Source organism: Fusarium oxysporum, chromosome XII (genome assembly GCF_013085055.1).
Source record: "Fusarium oxysporum Fo47 chromosome XII, complete sequence".
Taxonomy (NCBI): domain Eukaryota; kingdom Fungi; phylum Ascomycota; class Sordariomycetes; order Hypocreales; family Nectriaceae; genus Fusarium; species Fusarium oxysporum.
This window is the reverse complement of record NC_072851.1, coordinates 241,249-264,456: the sequence shown is the minus strand read 5'-3', so window position 1 is coordinate 264,456 and position 23,208 is coordinate 241,249. Positions and strand designations below refer to the sequence as shown.

General features: G+C 31.9%; 4 protein-coding genes across 4 annotated transcripts; 1 reads left to right on the top strand and 3 right to left on the bottom strand.

Moving 5' to 3' along the window:
• Positions 1–10: 10 nt before the first annotated feature.
• FOBCDRAFT_265750 (uncharacterized protein) lies at positions 11–2,149 on the bottom strand (the record flags this gene model as incomplete). The annotated part of the gene is made up of 5 exons (XM_059611364.1): positions 11–809; positions 848–944; positions 997–1,086; positions 1,168–1,821; positions 1,884–2,149. 5 exons carry the CDS (start codon positions 2,147–2,149, stop codon positions 12–14), a joined length of 1,905 nt encoding a protein of 634 aa, XP_059468138.1.
• Positions 2,150–2,620: 471 nt separating this feature from the next.
• Positions 2,621–4,231, bottom strand: FOBCDRAFT_150220 (Six-hairpin glycosidase-like protein; the record flags this gene model as incomplete). Its single annotated transcript, XM_059608334.1, has 1 exon — positions 2,621–4,231. One exon carries the CDS (start codon positions 4,229–4,231, stop codon positions 2,621–2,623), a length of 1,611 nt encoding a protein of 536 aa, XP_059468137.1.
• Positions 4,232–5,053: 822 nt separating this feature from the next.
• FOBCDRAFT_209026 (general substrate transporter) lies at positions 5,054–6,815 on the top strand (the record flags this gene model as incomplete). The annotated part of the gene is made up of 4 exons (XM_031193240.2): positions 5,054–5,286; positions 5,342–6,372; positions 6,426–6,678; positions 6,734–6,815. The coding sequence occupies 4 exons, from the start codon at positions 5,054–5,056 to the stop codon at positions 6,813–6,815; spliced, it is 1,599 nt and encodes a 532-aa protein (XP_031029861.2).
• A 661-nt stretch (positions 6,816–7,476) lies between these two features.
• FOBCDRAFT_192858 (P-loop containing nucleoside triphosphate hydrolase protein) lies at positions 7,477–9,477 on the bottom strand. Its single transcript, XM_031193239.3, has 2 exons — positions 8,182–9,477; positions 7,477–8,136 (listed from the first exon to the last, which is right to left on the bottom strand). The coding sequence occupies exons 1-2, from the start codon at positions 9,376–9,378 to the stop codon at positions 7,738–7,740; spliced, it is 1,596 nt and encodes a 531-aa protein (XP_031029860.3). The 5' UTR covers positions 9,379–9,477; the 3' UTR covers positions 7,477–7,737.
• Between the last annotated feature and the right edge of the window lie 13,731 nt (positions 9,478–23,208).

The following is a 23,208-nucleotide window of genomic DNA, read 5'->3' as shown; positions in this document are numbered from 1 at the left end:
TATTTATCTTGTCAAATGATATCCGGTGAGCTTAGTTGAAACCCGTCAAGACCCCATGTCACAAGTCGATAGCATGCAGCTACGCCGCCTCTTGTCTCGTGAGAATACTTCTCAAGCCCATGTAAGAAAGAAACAACAATCTCACGCCAGTCTTGAGGAAGTACTAGTCGCTTAGATGCAGTGACAGAGTGGAACTGGAGGCTCCGAGCAGCACCAATCAGTATCATAGAGCAAGCTGTGCTATTTCGAATCCATATCCACAGTCCATGATCGAGCTTGTTCATTCGATCCACAGCCTTTAGTCGCCAAGCGCAATACTGGAGGCCCAGGGAGGCTATACTGACTATCTCATCATCCAGAGCGCTGGGGAGTTCAAGGTCGTAGTTGAGACACAGTCGTACGAACGGCCGACACAGAAGCTCCTTGATAAAGAGATACCGCGAACGAAGGATTCTTTTATAGATATTCGACTCGGGGGAGATGGTTGCATCCGGCGGCGGGAACGATATCTCTGGCGGTAGGGACAGATACCAGTCTTGCAGCTGTGAGCCGAAAACCTCGTATGATCGGAGTAAAGTCCTGGCTTGCACTTCACTGGGGCACCCGGAGATCTCGACCTTGGCGTCGACGATGCGGTTGATCAAATGTCGGGCGGCGATGTCTGCGAGGAAGTAGTACCAAGCTATAGTCTCGTCGAACAGGCAATTCGCTGCTGGCGGTGACGGAAACGTGAGGCGATCCTCGATGTGTTCCAGCATCGAACCAGGCAAGCTGGGTATCTCGTAGCGAATCTCGCTATGTGCGACCACCTATATTAGTAATAGGACATACTGACAGAGCTTCTCACGTACACTTCTGATTTATATGCGGTGTAGAAAATGCTTTGCTTGATTGCTTGTGGACTGGAAGGGGAATTCTGTGGCCAGGAAGGCATGGTAGATTGTCTATGAGCTGTGTAAGTATTGAAATCGGCATTGTTAATCCGTGATGTCTTACCTGGCCCATATTGCAGAATAACAGGAGTTTCCCGCCATCGTAAAATACCTCCAGGCCTCGAGTGGTTGTAGATTACACATAAACCAGATGCTGCAACCCACGTCAGTTTGCTTGCCTCCGTATAGATTCGAGAACTATAAGAGGTATGTCCTCTGCACCAAAGCATCTTACCCTGCCAAACACAAACACTGGGCTGATTCCAACGTATTGTGACTCATTGCTCTCCCAAGCCGTTTACACGCGACGCTCCAGTACCTATAAGCAATATCCGTGGTTTGGTCAACATCCCAACTATTATGGCTCTTTGGTGTTTCGATATGCGGGTCGTGACACAATGCGCCGATGGCGCATACAAGGGCAACAAGGCATGTCTGCGTCGTCCAGTCCAGGCCGTTTTCGGAGACTTTTGTAACATACTGGTCGAGAACAGCGACGTCTAGAATGGGGTTGACGCTGTGGACAGTACTGAGATAACATTTCTGCAACCTCTTTAGCTCTGGGAAACTTATTGGAGGGAGCTCGTCGGGCATAGCCATCAAGCTCCCGTCATCGACGGGGATAGGGTCGATTTCTTGTGGAAACACATTCCATGTCAGGATCCTATCGAGTCCTTCTGAGAATCTTTCAACGTGACCTTCGGGAGCTGGAATGGACTGTGGTGTAGCAGTTAAGTTGACCAGGGAGTCAGCTTCACTATGTCTTGTTGGCTGTATTACATGTTGGGTATGAGAGGGCGTATCGGATAGGTCCGGTGAGCGTTGTTCTTTCACAACTTGTGATAAGTCTCGGACGGCCTCCAAGATCTGCATGCCCAAATCATGACTTCTTCAGCCGAAAGAGATCCTGGTCAGTTCATGGAGTCAAGAAAAGGAAAAAGAAAAACGTACAAGGGCCGATCTGCCGAGTCTACAGTATCGTATCGGCACTCAGAGTTGCTCTTCTCACAGTAGCTGCAAACCGGCCAGCGGCTGTCGCACTTCGTCTTCCTGGAACGGCACACTTTGCATGCTACGGCAACCCGTCTCCGGGTTGGCTGGGCGCCCGAGGATCGGTCTCTGCCCGTTGCATTTGGCTGTGGGTCAAGGCGAGTTCTCTTGTTTGTGCGGTTTGTCTCCGTTGAAGCATCGTCTTGGTTGTGGGCTTGAGACTGCATTATGGAAGAAAGAAGAGAGGGTATCGAGCAGAGTAAGAGGTTCGGGTCCTCCCCGACCGTGTGCAGGGTTTATGAATAAATTAAGTGCAGGCTCAGCCAAAAGCTGGGGCGTGCTAGTCCAGCTCGGCCTAGCGCTGTAATTTTAGGTTAGTCGGTGTCATTCATTTCTCACTTATGCACGGACCTACCCTATATCAGCACCTTGGATCAATATTCCAGGGTAGGTATCTGGCCTAATACTTGAATTTAAGGAGTCTCTATTCTTTATTACCTTTCTTTATCAAGCCATATAGAAAGGCTTTTTAAATGCTCGGCATTGTTCACCAGGCTTCACGCGTGTTCGATTAAGACATACTGGTCATGCCATTGACTCTCATTGACATTCAAGAACAAGCAGGCTAAGCCCCATTCGGGCTATTCAAAATCCATCACAAGTCATCGATGTGTTCTTAACTCCCAGCTTACGATACATTATGCTACAGAATCACCCAAAGACCTCTTGATCCATTTTTGGTCTAGCTCATCCACCGTGACCTTACCCACGCCTCTCGCCTTGACCGTATCTCGCAGCGTCGTCCTAAGCAGGTATGTCGGCGTACAGCTCCAAGCATGGCACCAACTGTTATTCCGTACATCCCCATATGGACTAGCCATACAATCCTGCGCATCATAACATTCCCAGAACGTGTCTGCCCCTGCCTCCACCATACCGCCCCAGTAAGACTTGATAAGATCAACGCATTCATTGTAGCATCCCAGCATCGCGAGAGCGTCGCAAACGTGGTGCCATAGGTAAGGCGTTAGTGGCTTCACGGCATTTGGGTGTGCAAGAGTGGCGAGGAAGGCTTTGCGAGCGATTTCTGGAGGAAAGGCTCCGCATAGAACGAGCCATGCGGCGGAGGCATAGCTGACTTGCTGAGCTTGCCCAGACACAAAAATACCGTCTTTTAGGAATGAGTTTGCAGCGTATGTCATTTTGAGAATTAGTTCGTTGTAGGGAGGCTGCTGGTTCAGGCGCACGGCGAGCTTGTTCGTAACCTTCAGGCAATAAAGTAATACCCCGTGAGCTCCCGCGCTCTTATCGAGACCCTTTGCCCAGTCGAGAAAGATGTGATGCTTGCTGCGCTCGGCCTCGAAAACATAGGATGTGGAATTGAGGTTGCTCAGTAGTCGCTTTGGACAGTCGAGAACAGTCTCCCAAAGTAGAAGCCCAGTCTCCATATCCCCAGAAGCCTCAACATAGTCATACACAATAGCGGCAAATAGAGCATCGTAGTCGGCGATGTAGTCTGTCGAAGCTGTCAACGTGGGCTTTTCAAAGATGCACGCTGGCAACGAGCCGTCCTCACGTCGGACTGCTGCAAACTGGAAAATACATCTCTTGACAAGATCTAAATCCCGAAATGTGCTGTAGTTTGCTAGAGCTTGGAGACGAAGATCTCCAATCCAAAGCCTTCTATCTCTCCTTGGGCCATCTTCAAATACAGTCTGCATGCAATCTCTCAGCGTGGAAATACAAACGTGGTCGATGTCCTGCAGAAGGGGATCTGGAAACTCAACCGCATCGATCTGATGGCCTTGACTGACGGCGCTGACTGATTCGCATTGTACATTCGAGAACGACACCTTGAACTTGGGAGACGTATCAATGATCTGAAGGCGCAAGTATCGGAAGGAGTATCGACGGGGAAGACTTATTGTCTGCGGGCATATGTCGATATTGATGACCTCGTCGGGAAGCCAAGCGGTGCTGATCCAGGTGTTCACATTGTTCATATCCATTGTCACATCAAGTGGCGACTCGCCAAAGGTGAGACGGAGCCGACATGGCGCGTCCATGTTTTGCCCGACGTAGTCCAAGTGGAATGAAAGATATCCGACCATATGGATGCCGAAATCGAGGATAAAGTCGGACCCTTTTCCCCAAGAGAGGTCGTTGATGTCATGGTCAACAGCGCAAGCCTTGACGCCGAAGAAAGACGGTCTGGCTTTCTCGAATTCAACTATCCTCTGCGGAGCCCGGGCGCATCGATGAATTTTGGGCTGTAAGTTGTTCGCGATGCGTTCAAAGGTTTGAGCCATGGTTGCTGTAGGCTCGGAGCTGTTTGTTTCCTGCATATCGTCTTCAGAAACTGGTAGATAGGCAGCGCACCTGGACGAAGCAAACAGGAGGATAATCGTTCAATGTAAACCGATAATTGAAAAAGCCCGAAAGCAATAATTTTCGCTCCAAGATAAACCGAGATTGACGAAAGATTCCACTGCAATGGTTCTGGAGATTGAGTTGCCGCTGATGTTTCTGGATCTGATTGGCGATCGGGGAGGCTCCCCGTTCGTACGGAACCTGCTCAGCCAATCAACAAAGCCCAATCAGAGTCTACCTTCCGGGGAGCGTCCCCGAGGTTAGTCCCAAATTTCGACAGCATCAGAGGTCTAGAGCCGCCACTGAGCAAAAGCTTAACAATTCTGCACTAGTTTCACAGTAAGATCCAGTAGGAAAATCATTGCAACCCATTTGATCGTGCATTCAGCGCATTCAAGCCTTTACATCATCAATAGTTGAACTGTTCCAGACGGCTAAAGTCTTAACCAGAGATGCAGTATCTTTCATGGTCATGATCCTATTGAGGTTACCCATACCCCACATCGTTCTGTCACCTGCCACGAGACTCAAGGAAGAGACTCCAGTGGGTGGCCTTGACCCCGGTTATCCTCCCCGACATCTCGTGCAAAGTCCTCACGACAACCCCATGGGGAAAACATTAGATCCATACTTTCGGATCTGGAGAGAATACTTAAAGGCATGCACCCGACAGCTTCCTGATCTACATCACTCATCTCCAACTTTGACCACCATCACCTTTCATCAGCAATAGTTGCATTGCCTCATCATCAACAGCTGTCATGTCTTCTATCAAGTCCAAGCAAGGAGTTGACAACTCCAAACTCGATGATGAGGTTGGCGAATTCCACGTCGAGCAAGCCTTCAAAGCATCCGAGGTCAAGATCGAGACAGGAGTCCTCTCTTCGGGATACGAGTCACTCAGCTTGTGGGAAACCGTCAAGCTCTTCAAAGTTGCTACGGCCTATTGCTTCACAGCTGCTTTCAGTGCTGCTACGGATGGATATCAGATCGGGTATGTGTATTTCGCCTCTCTTAACTACATGTGCATGATTATTAACTTGAACCAGCATCAACGGCAGTATCATTGCTAACAAGGGCTTCGTTCATCAATTTGCGACTGCGACCAACGCCGACGGAGTCGAATACCTTACTTCTCCTATTCTAGCTGGCTGGAGCTCCATCATGTCTGTCGGTCAGATCATCGGCATGACGACGATTCCCTTCCTGTCCGATAGATATGGCCGTAAGACTGCAATGTGGACCTATTGGACTATCCTTGTCAGCAGCGTCTTGTGCGAGTCTCTAGCTAGGCACTGGCCAGTTTGGCTCGTCGCTAAGCTCCTCGCGGGCATCGGAGTCGGATCTCTTCAGTCGACTCTGCCGGTCTATATCTCCGAGTGTGCCCCTACCCGTATCCGCGGAGGTCTTCTCATGTGCTACAGTCTCTGGTGGACCATTGGATCCTTTTTCGCCTACATCGCCCTGCAGCTGCTGAACCGCAAGAACCCCAACATCTGGCTGACACCAATTTATACCCAATGGGCTCAAATCGGTATCATGTGTGTCATTTACGTCTTCCTCCCAGAGTCACCCGCTTGGTGCGTCAGTCGTGGCAACGAAGATCGTGCTAAGAAGCAGCTGCTAAGACTCAACCGCGGCGTCGTCGACTATGATGAAGAGCATCAGTATCAGATCCTCGTGCAGACTTTTGAACACGAGAGAGAGGTTGCAGCTCAGCAGAAGAAGGAGCATTGGTATGCCATCTTTCGCGGAGTCGATGGCCTTCGAACTGTCATCTCGCTATGGCCCAATATGACACAGCAATTCATTGGCCTTACCCTTTTTGCGACCTTTGGAACCTACTTCTTTCAACAAGCCGGTCTGGCTGATCCTTTTACGATCAAATGCATCACGTCTTCCATCAACATTACCACGCTGTTGATCGTCGTTTTGGTAGCTGACAAGATTGGACGACGCCGTATCTCATGCTACGCCACGACGCTTACATGGACGTCTTGTGTAGTCATTGGAATCCTTGGTCTGATCCCGACGACCACGGTGACTAAAAACATCTTTGTTCTCTTTGTATGCCTCTGGAGTAAGTCTTCCCATGTACCTAAGCTCATAATCTGTGACACTAACATTCTCTAGATGTTGGAATGATCTCCAACGGTGCTGCTGGTTGGGGCTTCATAGCCGAGATCTCTTCTCTACGTCTTCGACCCTACACAGCTGGCTTTGGCGCTGCGTGCACTTGTGTTGCTGGAGTCATCATGAATGTGCTCACTCCATATATGGTCAACGCCAATAAGTGGAACTGGGGTTTCAAGACTGGCTGGTTCTACGCTGGTGTCGGACTGCCCTTCCTTGTGGGCACATGGCTTCTACTTCCCGATACATCAGGGTAAGTAACAGAACATAAAACAGTATACAGAGCACTGTGTACTAACATGCACTAGACGAACTGCAGCTGAGGTCGATGAGCTTTTCGAGAGGAAGATTAAGCCTTGGAGATTTAGCAAGACCTCAACCACAGCCTGATAGGAGAGTAAGGGCCTATGTATCTTGGCCAAATCTGGGGATGCCCGAGAATCGAGTTTGTTTTAGCTCAGCCAGCCTTCAACGTCTGCTTTTGGCCGTTCCTGTATTCGCTTTAGGTCGCCACTTGAAAAGCATAGCCTTGCAAGCGTGCGATCTTGGCAATATGACTTAGATTGCATTGCGATTTCCCGACCTATACTGCACTACTGTAGACACCCCTTGTCATTGTCTTCATTGCACTGTTATTAGTGTCAATCTTGGTCTTATGGATAGCGTAGGCTATGATAGCGGTACAGCATCCCATTCGACTTCTGAACTTGGCCTATTACGTAACGGTCTGATCAATTGGGAATGGCATTCAGAAGTTTTGAGCAAAAACACTATAAAAAAGAGCTTTAATTATCTAATTAAATAGCTATATAATATATACGTTGTTTTTAAATAAATCTGACTGCAGGAAGGGTAACCTTTCTATGACTCCGGGAAAAGGTAAATTGTAAGATATAGAATAGGTGAATTGACCTATGATATAATAGTGGTGACGTTCTCAATAGGCCCTTTGTGGAAGCACGGGCTAGCATCAATGGAATTGATATGTATCAAGAGATTGGATGGATCTGCAGAGCAGTCGTGTATATAATCAGATTAACTACTATTTATCTTGTCGTAATAGTAATTGCGATAACTTTGACAGCTCATGTTCTATTCGTGGCCTCTATTGTTCATCAAGGCTTCGTCTTCTTCTGTCCACCCACATCGTTGTTTCAGCTAGTCAGAGATAGCGTGATGCGCACAAACTATGGCAGTGTGGAGCTTAAAGTATAAAATATGAAAAAAATATAAGAACAAAAAGTTTCCCTTTCAAGACCTTCTACCCTGCCTTACCTTCTTCCTACCACCTCCTGCCTGTCGCATTTGGCCACTAGAATGCTTTACTTTCTTCTTCTATGCCTTCGCGAAGGATCTTGATCTGCTTTTTTATTTCGACCCAGAGCTCCAGTCTGTCTAGGTCACCTTTATCTGAGGCTAGGGCATCCCCAAAGTCATCGCTAACTAACACCCAAGCCTCTTCAGAGCCTCCGACTGTTGGCTTGGTCTTTGACCGCCGAGCGATGGCTAACAGTGTTGCCACAAACGCCTCCTGGATGTAGGCAAAGCTGAATTTGTCCGTGATCTCAGCGATGGCCCTGCACAACTTGTCTGGGAACTCGATGTCTTTGTTGGGTTTAAGCTTCTTCCGCCAAAATCGGCAATATGCCTCTCGTTGGTCAATGTTTGGGTCGGGAAAGTAATACTTTCGGTCGAACCGAGATGGACGTTTCTAAGTTATTAGCGGGCAGTTATATGCCAGGGTTAAAACACTTACTGCGATTCCTGGGTCTAGGAGTTCCAAATGGTTAGTGCTGGCGATGATAAATATGCCATCGTTCCGCTTTAGGCCGTCAACCTCGTTCAAGAAGTAGCTCCTCACGTCGGGTGTGACGAGAGAATCAATATCTTCGAACACCAAGTAGCAGGGCGCAAACTCCCTAGCCTTCTGAAAGATCATGTAAAGAGCGCCCTGGGGCCCATTCCACGACTCTAGGCTACGCACATAGACGGTGGGAATGGGAGGGGTTCTATCAGCCAGCATATGCATCGCAGCCTTAATGCTGATAGTCTTTCCGTTCCCAGGGGGGCCATGGTAGATGATTCCTCGCTTCCATGGCACGCCGAGACTTGCGTATGTCTGCCTCGACTCGAAGAAGGAGATGTGGTCATTTATGAGCGACTTCTTCATATCCTCGTCTAGGATGACTGATTCCCATGTTGATTTCTGCGCGCTCTCCCACAGCTCGCGATCTTTGTGGAAAAAGCCCTGATCGAAGACCCAAACTTCATTATGCAGGTCGCTTGCCCATGACCCGACGGTGAGAACAAGTTGATCAGCTTTGTGGACATCAGCCGTGAGGATATAGTAGTTCTTAAGTTGTGGGTAGGATTCCGACCCATCCCGACCATCGGCCAGATAGACAATAAATTCCTCACCCTCCCATTGGTAGAGGAATTTGCCGAAGATGGGCGCCTCGCCCAAGTATCCTTTATTGCCATCCATTCGACGGGCGGGCGGCAAGTAAACCGTCCATTCGAGCGACGATGGCAGGTCGCCCTTGTCTTGGATTGGAGTCACGGTAGCATAGCCAGCGCCTGCGAAAGCCAGCAAGTTGCAAGAGCTGCCCATGTCGCTGTACTGTGGGACCACAACAAGGGTGAGCTCAGGGTATTGCTTCTTGAGAGCCGCAGTAAAGACAAGATCGGTATTAATTCGCTTGGCGTCCGAGTGCTCAAAGTAGGAACTGGTTGCGCCATCGCCATCTTGGACGGGTCGCACAGACCTGAAGGGTAGCGCTTGCGAAGAAGTAGGCTTCAAGATGACCGATTCAGGGTGTCCATGGTAAGGAGAAGTATGCCCATGTTTGATACCGTCAGGTATTTTGGGAGTTGGGAGACTCATAGTCGGGTTCTGGGAAAGGCGTTGCTGAGTTGAGTAGCCTGGAAGAATTGAAGTCTGGTGGCTGCTCATCTTGCTGCTTCAGGTTTCCAGTGGGTATGCCTAATATTTGTTTTAAATTGATTGCAACTAGGTAGTTCCGATGGTGCTGACGAAGAAGTTGAAATAGACTACAGACGTGGTTGCCTGGAAGGAGAGGAGAAGCTCGAACAATTATGACGCTGCGCCCGCCAATACTGACAGGGGTTGTAATTCGCCAGTTTGCCTACGTATATGCTGCGCCTCTATTAATAGCCTAAATGTGACGGTTGGTTTCCAACTGTGGATAAACTAAGCCGTGCTAGGTTTATTGTTGGCAGATTGCATAGGGCGTGATGCTAAGCTTATCGAAGTGTCACATCTCTTAATAGTAGATTTAATGCATATTAGGCTTAATTAATATAAAGAAGTTTTATTAATAGCTAGTAAGCTAGAATCTATAAAAGTATAAATAAATATATTCTATATATTAGAGTAATTCTTTAGGTAATTATAGTTATAGTTATAATCCTAGAAAAGGGATTATAATATACTTTATAATCCTTTATAAGTAATTATAGTTAAGAGTGTGATTATTCTGGATTATCTAATAATAAGTTAAAAAATATAGGGTATATATAATATAACTGCAGGGTTATAATATAATATCTCCCCTTTATTAGGTCTTATCCTTAAGACTTATATATTACCTATTAGGCTAATCTTATCTTAGTAAGTTATAACTTAAACCTATATTAATTTTCCTAGGATACTAATATAATATTAGGTTATATAATAAATATTTATTTAAGAAGTCTAAGAAATTAATTATTTTATAAGAGGTAATTAAGTTATTATTTAGGTCTAATAATAAGATATCTAAGAGAAGGAATATAACTAAGGATTATACTTTATTTTATTATTTTATAATTAAGAATAATCTTCCTGCTATAATACTATATATATATTATTTTAAAAATAAGAAAGAATATTATTTTAATAATATTAAAAAGTCTAGTTATTATCTTAAGTATATTTATTAAGGTCATTTTTATAATAATATTTATATTATATCTACTTATATATATGCTTTATCTCTTTTTCTTAATATATATTAATCTTAGTAGTAAATTATTTAATAAATTAATAAGAAAAATTAAAAGCTTAGAAGGAAGAGGTAAGTAATAAGGTGTTAATTTTTTATAAGGAGCTTATAGAATTATAATCCTCTCTAGCTAAGGCAGTAAGTTATTTATAATAGATTTATAAGATTAAGAAGAAGATAAAAAAATAAGATACTAAGCTATTTAAGCAGGGGATATAAGAGTTAGATAAGGAAGATAATATTCTTCCTGCTTTGCAGTCTTATAAGGAATAGGTAGTTAATAATCTTTAATTATTAGGTATTCCTAATAATATTAACTAGGCATCTTTAGGCCTTAGTAATAAGTTTAATAATATCAGGCCTTTAAGGAGTTCTAGGGTTAATAAAAGTTCTTTAGGAGTTATTAGGCATTAATAAGGTATTTTAGAGGTTCCTATGTATTTTTATTTTCTAGGTAGTTTTTTTATTTTATAAGATATTCCCTTTAACTATCTCTTATATAGGTCTTCCTAATTACTTCTGCTTTATAGACTTCTAGTCTTAAAATTTCTTATGGTTTATTATTTATCTTAACTTATATTATATCTGCTGCTAATTCGAGTAGTAAAACATAAAAGACTAAATAAAGCCTAATCTTTAGTAATAAATCTAGTTTATAATTATTTTCTGAAATTTTTTATAATACCTTATAAGGTCTAATAAATTTATAGTCTAATTTATAAGTTAATTAATTTATTTTAATGTTTTTTATAGCTAGGTAAATTATATCTCCCTCTAAAAAGGTTAGTCTCTTTAACTATTTTAGGTTATAATAATTCTTTATGTATTTTCTAATAAATTTAAGTTCTATTTTTATTTCTTTATATAGGTTTTTAAGGTTATTACTTTTAAGTATAACAGCTAGATTAATTAATTTTTCTTATTATATATTATAATATATATTTAATATAGATCTAAAATTAATATAAGCTAGTATAAGCTTTATATATTATAACCTAATACATTCTAACGCATATAAATAAGTGCCCTACTTCTTCTTTCTAATTAATAGCTACTTACCCTATAGTAAGTTAAATATATATTATTTAACTTATATAATAAAGAAAGATAAATAGAGTTAAACTAACTATATTTAACTTATATATCTTATAGTATATATATATATTTATTTAGTAATAAATAGGACTTAGCTTATTAGCTATTAATAAAATATTTTTATATTAATAAGCCTAATATATATTACTTAATTATTAAGAGATATAATACTTTATATTACTTAGTATTATACCTTATATTATTTATAAATATAAACCTAGTATAAACTAGTTTACCTATTTAGAAACCTAACTATTATATATTAATAGCTCTTATTTAGATTATATTATATAAATACTAAGTAATATCTATATAATAGCACCTACTACTTTAAACTGCCCTTTAACTGCAGGATATACCTAGTATATTACCCCCCCTAAGGAATTATAACCCCTTGCAGAAGAACTATAAGAGGTCCTAATAAAAACAGATAAGAAAGATAAGATATAAAGTCTTCCTATCTATTTAAACTCCTATAAGGATAAAGTTAAGAAACTTAAGAAGAGACTTTATAACCTAGGAAAATAATATAATACCCTTTTAAATAATACTAAAAATAATACTAAGATTATATAAAATAGGATTAAGGCCTTAGAAAAAAAGATAGCTAATCTTACTAAGATAGTAGATTTACTTAGAAAGATAGCTAAGAATAATTAGAAGCTATATAAGGAATATATTAAATATATTATAGCTTTTATTATTATTAGAAAAAACCCTAGAGAGATCCTTAGACCTTATTAGCCTAATTTATTTAATAGTAATACTAATAAATCATAAGAATTTCTTATTAGCCTCTAGAGCTATTAGATATATTACCTAATTTAGTTTACTATTAAAGAACTATAAGTCTAATATAAAATAAGATTCCTTAAAGATAAAATACTATAAATAATAAAACCTATTATCTATAATTATATTAATAACTTATTAAATAAATAAAAGTAAATAATTAAATATATCTATAAGAAATATAAATATTTTAAGTCTAAACTTAGAAATACCTTTAGAATTATAAATAAAAAATAAATAGCAGAGATAAAGATTTAGTAACTTAAATAAAGAGGATTAGCTATAAATTACTTAGCTAAATACTACTACTAGGCAGCTAAGTTAAACTAGGGCAAAGAAGCCTATATAATATAAGTATACTTAAGACTTAAGTCTAAAGTTAAAAATACTATAATAAATATTAGGCCTAAACCTAAGAATTTAAATAAACTTATTAGTATTATTATAGAAATTAATAATTAGTAATATAAATAATATAAAGAAAAATAAATAGAAAAATATAAAGGATTATATAACCCTTAGTAAAATATAAAATAATAAAATACTAACTAAGGATATAAATAATATATTAATACTTAATATAATACTAAGCCTAGACCTATAATCCTTAGGGCTATATAATAAGATAATAATAGAAAACCTTATAATATATCTAAAGTTAAATATTATAATTATAACTAATTTAAATATATTACTAATAGATATTTAGAACCTAAGAAACCTAGAGACCCTAATTAAGGTAAGTATATACTAGGAGTAATTAATAAATAAGACCCCTAGATAGCTATATAAACCTAGATATTAGGTATAATATAAAGCCTCTATAATATAATAGCCTTATATAAAGAAAGTAAAGTAATAATAAAATAAAACCTTTACTTAGATAGCTTAATCTAAGAACTATAAGATAAATTCCTAATAGAGGAAAATATAAAGACTAGAAATATACCCTAAATTTTATTACTATATTAGATAAAGATAAATAAATATTATAAGAAAAAATAAGAAGACCTAAAATACTAAAAGGAAGAAAAAGTAAAATTTTATATTTAATACCTTAGAAGAAAAAAAGAAAATAAATAAAAAAAGCAGGAAGTAAAAGAAGTATTTTAATAATAATATATATAAAGGAAATATAATATAAATAAAACCCTAGGTATAATAAGAGAATAAAAACTCTTAGAGTAAGAAACCAGAGAATACCTTAAAGATTTATAAGGGAAAGAAATTACCCCTAATAAGGGTAAGTAACCTAAAGTATTTTAGTAAATTAATAATATCCTAGTTAGAGTTATCTTATAAGATACTAAGTAGGTATTCTAGAAGGAATAAGAGGTAGGAGTAAAGACTTATACCTATAACTATTAATAATCCTATTATATAGGATATAAAGGAAGAATAATATAAGAAACTATATAATACCTCTATAAATAAGATAAATACCTAAAATAAAAATAGTAATAACCTTATAAATAACTATTTAATAAAATAGGCAGTAAAATATAGGCCTTACCTAAAGATAAGTATATCTAGGGAGCCAGAGAATATAATAAGATTAATAAACTTATACCTCTAAATATATATATATAGTATATAAATAATACTATAAATCTACTCTATAAGGAACCTAAGTTTAATATTAAGGATAATATAAGGATATTTCTTATATACTTAGAATATAAAGAATTATTATAGCTCTTATATAAATATTATTAATATAAGGAATATAAATAAAATAAGGAAGATAATAATTATTTCCTTATAATAATTCCTAGTATATTAAATAATAAGCCTTATTTAGTAACTAAAATAAAAAGATACCTAATATATTTATAATATAAAAATCTTAGAGTAGTAGAATTATAGTTTTATATATTATATTATTATAAGATCTAAAGAAATAAGAACCTCTATAAAGAAATTAAATAAATAATACTAGAGATTATAAAAGTTAAAAAAGAACTTAAAGCCTTAACCTTAAAAGAATATATAAAATAAGGAAATACCTTTAAACCTATTAACCTTAGTAAAAGATCTAATTAGGTATTAATTAATAATATTAATTTAGAAGATATAATATTAAATAATAAACTAAAAGTAATAAATAAATTCTTTAAAAAACCCTATAATACTAGAGGAAAGCTTATAAATAAATAAAAGAAAGTATAATAATAATAATATAAATATAAGTTAGGACTTATAAAAGAATAATAAGAACTAAGTAAAATAAATTATATTAAAGAATATATAAATCTAGAAAGATACTACTAGCTATACCTTAAAAATATTAAAGTATTATATAATAAATAAATAATAAAATCTAAAAAATATAAAGTATATCTAAAGATATCTAAAGAATAATATAAGGAACTAAAAATATACTTCTAATAATAGCTATTTAATAATAAATTTATTAAAGATTATACTAATAGTAAAGAAAGTATAAATAGTAACTATAAATAAACTTATAAGAATACCTTAGAAAAAGAAGTATACTTCCTATAATAATAAAGCTATAAAAAAGCACTAAATAAGGATAAATAAGACCTATACCTATAAGTACTTTAAGAGCCATATAAGATAATAAACCTAATCGCCTAGTATTATAAGCTTAGATTAAAGGAAGATAGCTAAATATATAAATTAATAGTAAAGCAAAGAAGAACTTTATTAACCTAAGAATAATTATAAAGCTAGGATTACTATAGAGAAAGAAGTAACTATTATATTAACTTATAAATACAGAAGGATAATACTTTAATTATAATAATAGTATTATAAATTAAGAGATTAATTACCTTAAGGTCTATATTAGAGGAAAGAATTAAAGGATAAGCTTTAATATTATACCTTTAGGAGAGAATATAGATATTCTACTTAGTATAAACTAGCTTAAATAGTAAAACCTATATATTAACTAGAGGACTAGCTAGATTATTTTCCCTAGTGACCTTAATAGTAATAATAAAATAATTATAATAAGTAAGAAGAGATCTTAATTTATAACTAAAAGAGAAAGTATAAACTAGTATAAAATAAAGATTTTACTACCTCTAAAAGAAGTATAATATAAGTATAAGAAAGGCTAGAGAAATAAAATAGAAATCCTAGGTATTCTCTAATAATAAGACCTATAAAAAGAGGAAAGACCTTTAATAAGCTAGGATTAACTTAAGAATATTCTAAAAGAATATTAGATATATAATAAACTATTTAAAGAAGAATTAAAGATAGAAGTCCTTAAATATAATTAATAAGACTATAAAATTAATCTTATAGATAATAACTTATTATTTTAAAAGCTATATCTACTTAATAAAAGAGAGCTATAAGTATAAAAGAAATATATTAATAAAATATTAATAAAGGGCTATATTAGGGAATCTAGCTTATTTTTAGTATTATTTATATTCTTTATATTAAAAAAAAATAAAAAAGATAGACCTATTATTAACTACTAACTAATTAATATAAAAACTATTAAGGACTAAACCTTACTTCTACTTATTATAAAGCTTAAGAATTAGTTATAAGGCAAAAAAATCTTTACTGCTTTAGACCTAAAGGGAGTATATAATCTAATTTATATTAAGAAAGGAGATAAATAGAAAATAGCATTTAAAACCAGATTTAGGCTTTTTAAATATATAGTAATACTATTTAGTCCTACTAATATACCTATAATATTTCAGCAGATAATTAATAATATACTTTAATAATACCTTAATATCTTTATAATCTATTACCTAGATAATATCCTAATCTTCTTAGATAATAAAAAAGAATATAAGAAATATATCTATAAGATTTTAAAAATACTATAAGATACTAAGCTATTAATTAAACCAGAGAAAAGTTATTTTTATATTATAAAGGTAGATTTCTTAGGATATATTATTATACCTAGAGAAATTTAAATAGAGAAAAAGAAAGTATTTATAGTAATAAAATAGAAAGTACCTAGTAATATTAAGGAAATATAAGCCTTCTTAGGCTTTACTAATTACTATAGATAATTTATTAAGGACTTTAATAAGATTATAAACCCCTTAATAAAACTTATAAAGAAGGATAAGCCCTTTACTTAGAATAATAAGGTATAAAAAGCCTTTAATAGGCTTAAATAATTAATCCTTAGTAAACCTATATTAGTAATATTTAATCTAAATAAAGAGATTAAACTAAAAATAGACTTATTAGATTTTACACTAAGAGGATAAATTAGTTAATAAAATAATATAGGAAAATTACATCCTATTACTTTCTATTTATATAAGTTATATAAAGCAGAACTTAATTACCTAATTTATAATAAGGAATTCTTAGTAATTATTAACTATTTTAAAGAGTTTAGATATTACTTAATAGGCAATAAGCACTAAGTTAAGGTTTATACTAACTACTAGAATATTTTATACTTTACTATAATATATAAACTTAATTAATAATAATTATATTATATAAAATATCTATATAAGTTTAATTTTATAATTATTTACTATAAAGGATTTAAAAATAAAAAAGTAGATATAATTAATTAATAACTAGATTATAATACTAATATTACTAAGGCAAAAGAATAAGTATTAAAAAAAAATAATAAGGGAAAATACTAATTTACCTAGTAAATATAAATATTAGGATAAATAGAAGTAAAAAAGATTAAAAAAATCCTAGGAGACCTATAAGAGTTTATCTAAGAATTCTATATATATCTACTAAATAAATACTAAGGTATTACTAAGACCTTTAAAAGACTATTATAATAAGGCTATAAGGTTTTAAGAAAGAAAGTAAAGAAAATAATTAAATAATATAACCTCTGTATAAAAACCAAGTTATAATAATATAAATTATATAGGAAATTATAGCTACTACTAATAGTATAATAACTATAGGATTTAATTATAATAGATTTTATAACTAAGCTACCCCTATTAAAAGAACCCTTAATTAGAATCTTCTATAATAGTATTATAATTATAGTAAATTAACTTATAAAGTTCTTATATTACCTACCCTATAAGGAGGTAATAAATATAAAAGAACTTACTTATATCTTTTATAGAAATATTATTAGTATATATAGGTTACTAATAGAAATCCTATTAGATAGAGGATTTATATTTATAGCTAAATTTTAGTAAGTACTTATAGCACTACTAGGATTAAATTACTAACTTATTATAATATTTAGACCTTAAGTAGATAGATAGATAGAATAAATAAACTAAGTGCTAAAATAATACCTTTAGTATTATATTAATTATAAATAAAATAACTAGGTTAAAAAACTATTATATACCTAATTAATATATAATACTACCTATAATAAAAGCATAAAGCTTATACTAGCTTATACTAATTTTAGATTTATATTAGATATATATTATAATATATAAAAACCTAAAACTATTAACCCTATAGTAATTATTAAAAGTAATAATTTAAAGAATCTGCATAATAAACTCTAAATAGAACTAGAATTTATAAGAAAATAGATATAATAATACTATAACCCTAAGAGAGTAAGAGGTCTTACCTTTTTAGAGGGAGATATAATATACCTATCTATAAAAAATATTATTATAAAATAACTAAGTTATAAATTTAACTTTAAGTATATTAGGCCTTATAAAATTATTAAGAAGGTCTTAAAGAATAACTATAAATTAGACCTACTATTAAAAGTTAGGCTTTATTTAATCTTTTATATTTTACTACTTAAATTAGCAGAAAATATAATATAAGTTAGGATAAATAATAAACTAATAGAAGTAAAAGGACTAGAAGTCTATAAAGCAGAGGAAATTAAGAATATATAAAAGATTAATAGATAAATAATATACCTAGTTAAATAAAAAAACTACCTAGAAAGTAAAAATATATAAGAACTACTAAAATACCTTACTAATGCCTAATAACTTCTAAAGAACTTCTATTAGCCCTAAGGAAAAAAGAATCTAATATAGCACTCTAATTAATAATACTATAATTTTCTAATAACTAAATATTATTTAAAGCAGAGGATTTTATAGCTTAATAATTAACTAATTCTTAATTTTCTAATGCCTCTAATTTATTAAGATCCTTATAACTATAATAGATTATTTTAGTAGCCTTTTTATATAAATACTTTTCCTAGTAATATAAGCGCTAGAGATAGGTAAGGGCCTCCTAGAGGTTAGCCTTAGCCTGCTCCTTCTGCTTATTAATATAATCCTTTTTATATAATACCCTTATAACTATAAGAAATTAGTAAGAGATAGATAAGGAGAGAAAATCCTTAGGATAGATATATAAGCTTAAGAAGTTATACTGCTAAAGTTATAGTTAGTATACTTCTTAGAGATATAAAAATTATACTGCTATTTGCCCTCTAAAATTATGCACTAGGGATAGTTAGTATAAAAATAGGCAGAATAATAAGGTATCTTAAAACTAAATTTATAGATTAAGTTAGAAATATCTTTATAATATTTAGAAGCCACTTTAGGATAGTTAATGCGCTTAGAAATATAGCTAGATATATTATTAGTATAGAAAAATATTTATAGGAGTAAGTTTAGGTTATACCTATAAATTTATGCTTAGTTACTTATAGGCCTTAAGGATAAGACCTTAGAGAGAGGAGAAATTATATTATAACCTAATGCATTCTAATATATATAAATAAGTACCCTACTTCTTCTTCCTAATTAACAGCTACCTACCCTATAATAAGTTAAATATATATTATTTAACTTATATAACAAAGGAAGACAGATAGAGTTAAACTAACTATATTTAACTTATATATCTCGCAGTATATATATATATTTATTTAGTAATAGATAGGACTTAGCTTACTAGCTATTAATAAAGTATCTTTATATTAATAAGCCTAATATATATTACTTAATTATTAAGAGATATAATACTTTATATTACTTAGTATTATGCCTTATATTATCTATAAATATAAACCTAGTATGGATTAGTTTACCTGTTTAGAAACCTAACTATTATATTATGCTTTTATTATATATAATATTATAAGTAAGTTAGGCTATTAGTAGTTTCTTAACCTAATTATTCTATTTATAGTTAATATAATACTATAAGTATTATTTAAATACTTAATTTATTTATTTAGTTTATTTATTAACTTAAGGTTAAAACACTATTATAAGTTAGTAATTTAATCTAAGTTATACTATAAGTAATTACTAAAATATTATTATAAATATTAATCCTCTATTAGAAAGGATTTCTATAAGTAACCTATATATACTAATAATATATTAGTAAAAAACATAGGAAAGTTTTTTTATATCTATTAATTCTCTATAGGGTAGGTAGTAAGAGAATTTTATAAATTAGTTAATAATAACTATAATACTATTATAAAAGATTCTAATTAAGGGTTTTTCTAATAAAGGTAGTTTAGTTATAAAGTCTATTATAATTAAGTTCTAAGGTTATTATACTACTAGTAAGGGTTATAATTATCTATAAGGTTTATATCTTTATGCCTTTATTTTTATATATAAATTGCATTATTTTATAACCTTTTTAACTTATCCCTTTTTAAAATAGCAGTAGCCTAGTTCTTAAAGTTATTTTATTATTTTTTTAACTCCTTGGTGTTTATATAATAGGTATACATAGATTTCGTAGATAAATTCTTATTTTACTTTTTCTTGCTTATCTTAGTCTGTAAGAGATTGTATTAGGTATTTCTATCCCTGTGGTTTTTGTTTGCAGATTGAGTATTTATCTATAATTTATCTGATTTGTTTATCTTATCCTGATCTAAAATACTAAGAGAGATAATTTGCGCTGGCTTCTTTGGGTTTTTTATATATATCTTAGTGGTATTCTTTTAGTTATTGCATAGAGATGTATTTCTTGAATCTGATATAGTATTGTTTTTCTTTTTTTATTATTCCTTTGCAGGTTAAGGCGATGGTTTTAATAGGGTTGTATTTCTTGTAATTTTCTATTAGATTCTATATATAGTATTCTAGGGTAATGCCATTATAGATATCTTTTATTTAGTCTTATGTTTTCTTATAGTCTTTATTATAAGGGACTAGGTTATAATAATAGTTAAAAATCATAGTTATATAATTATCAGGGATTTTAATTTTTCCTTTAAAGTAGGTTATATTACTATTTTAGTTATAATATAATCCTCTAAGCCAGTTAATAAAGTCTTATTTGCTATTATAATATAATAAGCTTTAATATTCTAGTAAGGGTCTTAGTCTTTTTATTATTCTTGCAATTATCTTAACTAGTTAAGTAAACTAATATTCTCCCTTAGAGTTAATCTCTAAGAGTTATTCTTTAGTTTTAATAGTTCTTATATTAAAATCAGGTTATTAGCTAATAGTATTTATATATTTATTATTAGTTTCTTTATAATATACTATAGTAAAGTTAAATTTATATAGATATTTAGTATAGTATAGTTATTATTAGTTTAGCTTTTATATAGTTATAAAGTAAGCTATATTCTTATAATTAGTAAATACTTTTACTAGATATTTACTTCCTCTAAGATAGTATTTAAATTCTTTAAAATAGTTAATAATAGCTAGGAATTCTTTATTATAGATAGGATAATTAAGTTCTACTCTATATATCTTATAAGAATAGAAAGTAATAAGGTATAATATATTATTATTATCTTATTATTTTATTTATCCTCCTAAGGTAAAGTTAGAAGTATTAGTTTTAAGTTTAACTTGCCAGTTAGGGTTAAATATAATTAAGATAGGTTTACTAGTAATTATTATTTTAAGTTTTTTAAAAGCTTTTTATACTTTATTATTTTATTAGAATTATTTATCCTTTTTAGTAATTTCTATAAGTAAGATAGTAATTTTATTAAAGTCTTTAATAAATTATTAGTAATAATTAGTAAATCCTAAGAAGGATTAGGTTTTTTTTTATTAATATTAGAACTTTCTATTTAATAACTATTATAATCTTTTATCTATTTATCTTAATTTTATTATATAAGATTTTATATCCTAAGTATATTACTTAAGACTAGTAAAAGTAACTTTTAGTAGGTTTAATAAGTATATTAGTATCTTATAGTACTTTTAAAACCTTATAGATATATTTTATATACTGTTTTTCTATATTAGAGAAGATAAAAATATTATCTAGGTAGTAAACTATAAAGATATTAAGGTGCTCTTAAAGTATATTTATAATTATATATTAAAATACTGCAGGTATATTAGTTAACCTAAAAGGCATAACTAAATATTTAAATAGTTTATATTTTATTTAAAAGGCTATTTTTTATTTATTGCCTTTTTTAATTTAAATAAGATTATAAGCAGATTTAAGATTAAGGGCTATAAACTATTTCTTACTAAATAGGCAGTCTTTAAGCTTAGTAATAAGTAGTAATAATATCCTATCTTTCTTTATAATCTTATTAAGTTATTAATAATTTATTATAAATCTAAGTTTATTTAAATTAGGTTTTAATATAAATATAACTATATATCCTACTAAGGATTTTAATAGTTTAATATATCCTTTTTATAGTATATTATTTATTTATTCTCTAAGTATTCTTAGCTTATCTTAAGATAAATTATAAATAGGGAAGAATTTTAAGTTCTTTCTATCTTTTAATATAATTTTAATATTATAGTTTATATATTAAGGTAATTTTATATTTAATTCCTCTTAAAATAACTTCTTATAAATATAATACTCTAGTAATATATTCTTAAGTTATTTATTAGACTCTTTTATAGTAATTTATTTTATCTATTTAATATCTTAATCTAGTTATTTAAACTATCCTTTAAGAGATATTATTATTTATTTAATATATTTAATCTTACCTTTATAATACTTATATTATATTCCTTTTAGAATAAGTAAAATTTTATTACTTCTATCTTTATTATTTTCTTTAGTTAAAGTCTAAAATCTTATATTATAGCCTAAATTATTTTTATTATCTAAAAGGTAATTTTTATAGTTTACCTAGCTAGTTCTCTAGTTAAATTATAGGTTATAATATAATAGCTATAGGTATCTAAGTACTAGATTATATCTTTATATTAGGATAATATTAAAATTAATACCTTAGTTCTTTCTATTAATAAATACTTTAAGGTAATTAATCTCTTTAGTAATTTTCCTATTTTTATAGAGATAGGTTTCTCCTTATCTATTATATACTATATATAAGTTATTCTTATCTCTTTATAATAGCCTTAGTTTATTAACTATTATAAGGGAAATAAAGTTTATATTAGCTCTACTATCTATAAGTATATTTAGCTATTTGCCTTTAATTCTAACTTTTAGTTTTAGGCAGGTTTATTAGTATTTTTTTATTATTATTCTTAAAGCTTTTTTAGGTAATTTAGCCTCTAATTTCTTACCTATTTATTACTTTATTATAAATAGTATATGCCTTTTCCCTATAGGTAGTTTATATTATATTTACTTTTTATATAGTTAATATTATTAGGATATTTATTCTAAGTAATTAGTTTTTATTAGTAAGTAGTTTTTATCTTTTTTACCTTATAATCTAAGATAATATTTGCTTTTTCTTTTTTAGTAAGGGGTTTTCCTTTTTCTTTTTTAGTTTATATTAATTATTTTTATAATTATTATTTATCTAGTTATTAAGAGATATCTTATTTATCTTAGGATATTTCTTCTTCCTATTATATAATATCTTAATTAATTTAACTAAGTTTTTAATTAAATATTTTATCTTTAGTAATCTTAATTTCTTATTATACTTTCTATCTCTATTATATAATATATTAGGAGTTTTAAATATATATTAAAGCTTATTCTCTTATTTCTATATAAGCTTTTAGTTTTACTACTTAAGATTCTTTATATCTCTTTATAAC

What these genes read in the sequence shown, in the direction of transcription:
- FOBCDRAFT_192858 (XM_031193239.3), bottom strand. Translation starts at nt 9,378, where the DNA reads ATGAGCAGCCACCAGACTTCAATTCTTCCAGGCTACTCAACTCAGCAA. An exon ending in TCCTAGACCCAGGAATCGCA is followed by an intron (nt 8,137 to 8,181) that starts GTAAGTGTTTTA and finishes CTAATAACTTAG; the next exon opens with AAACGTCCATCTCGGTTCGA.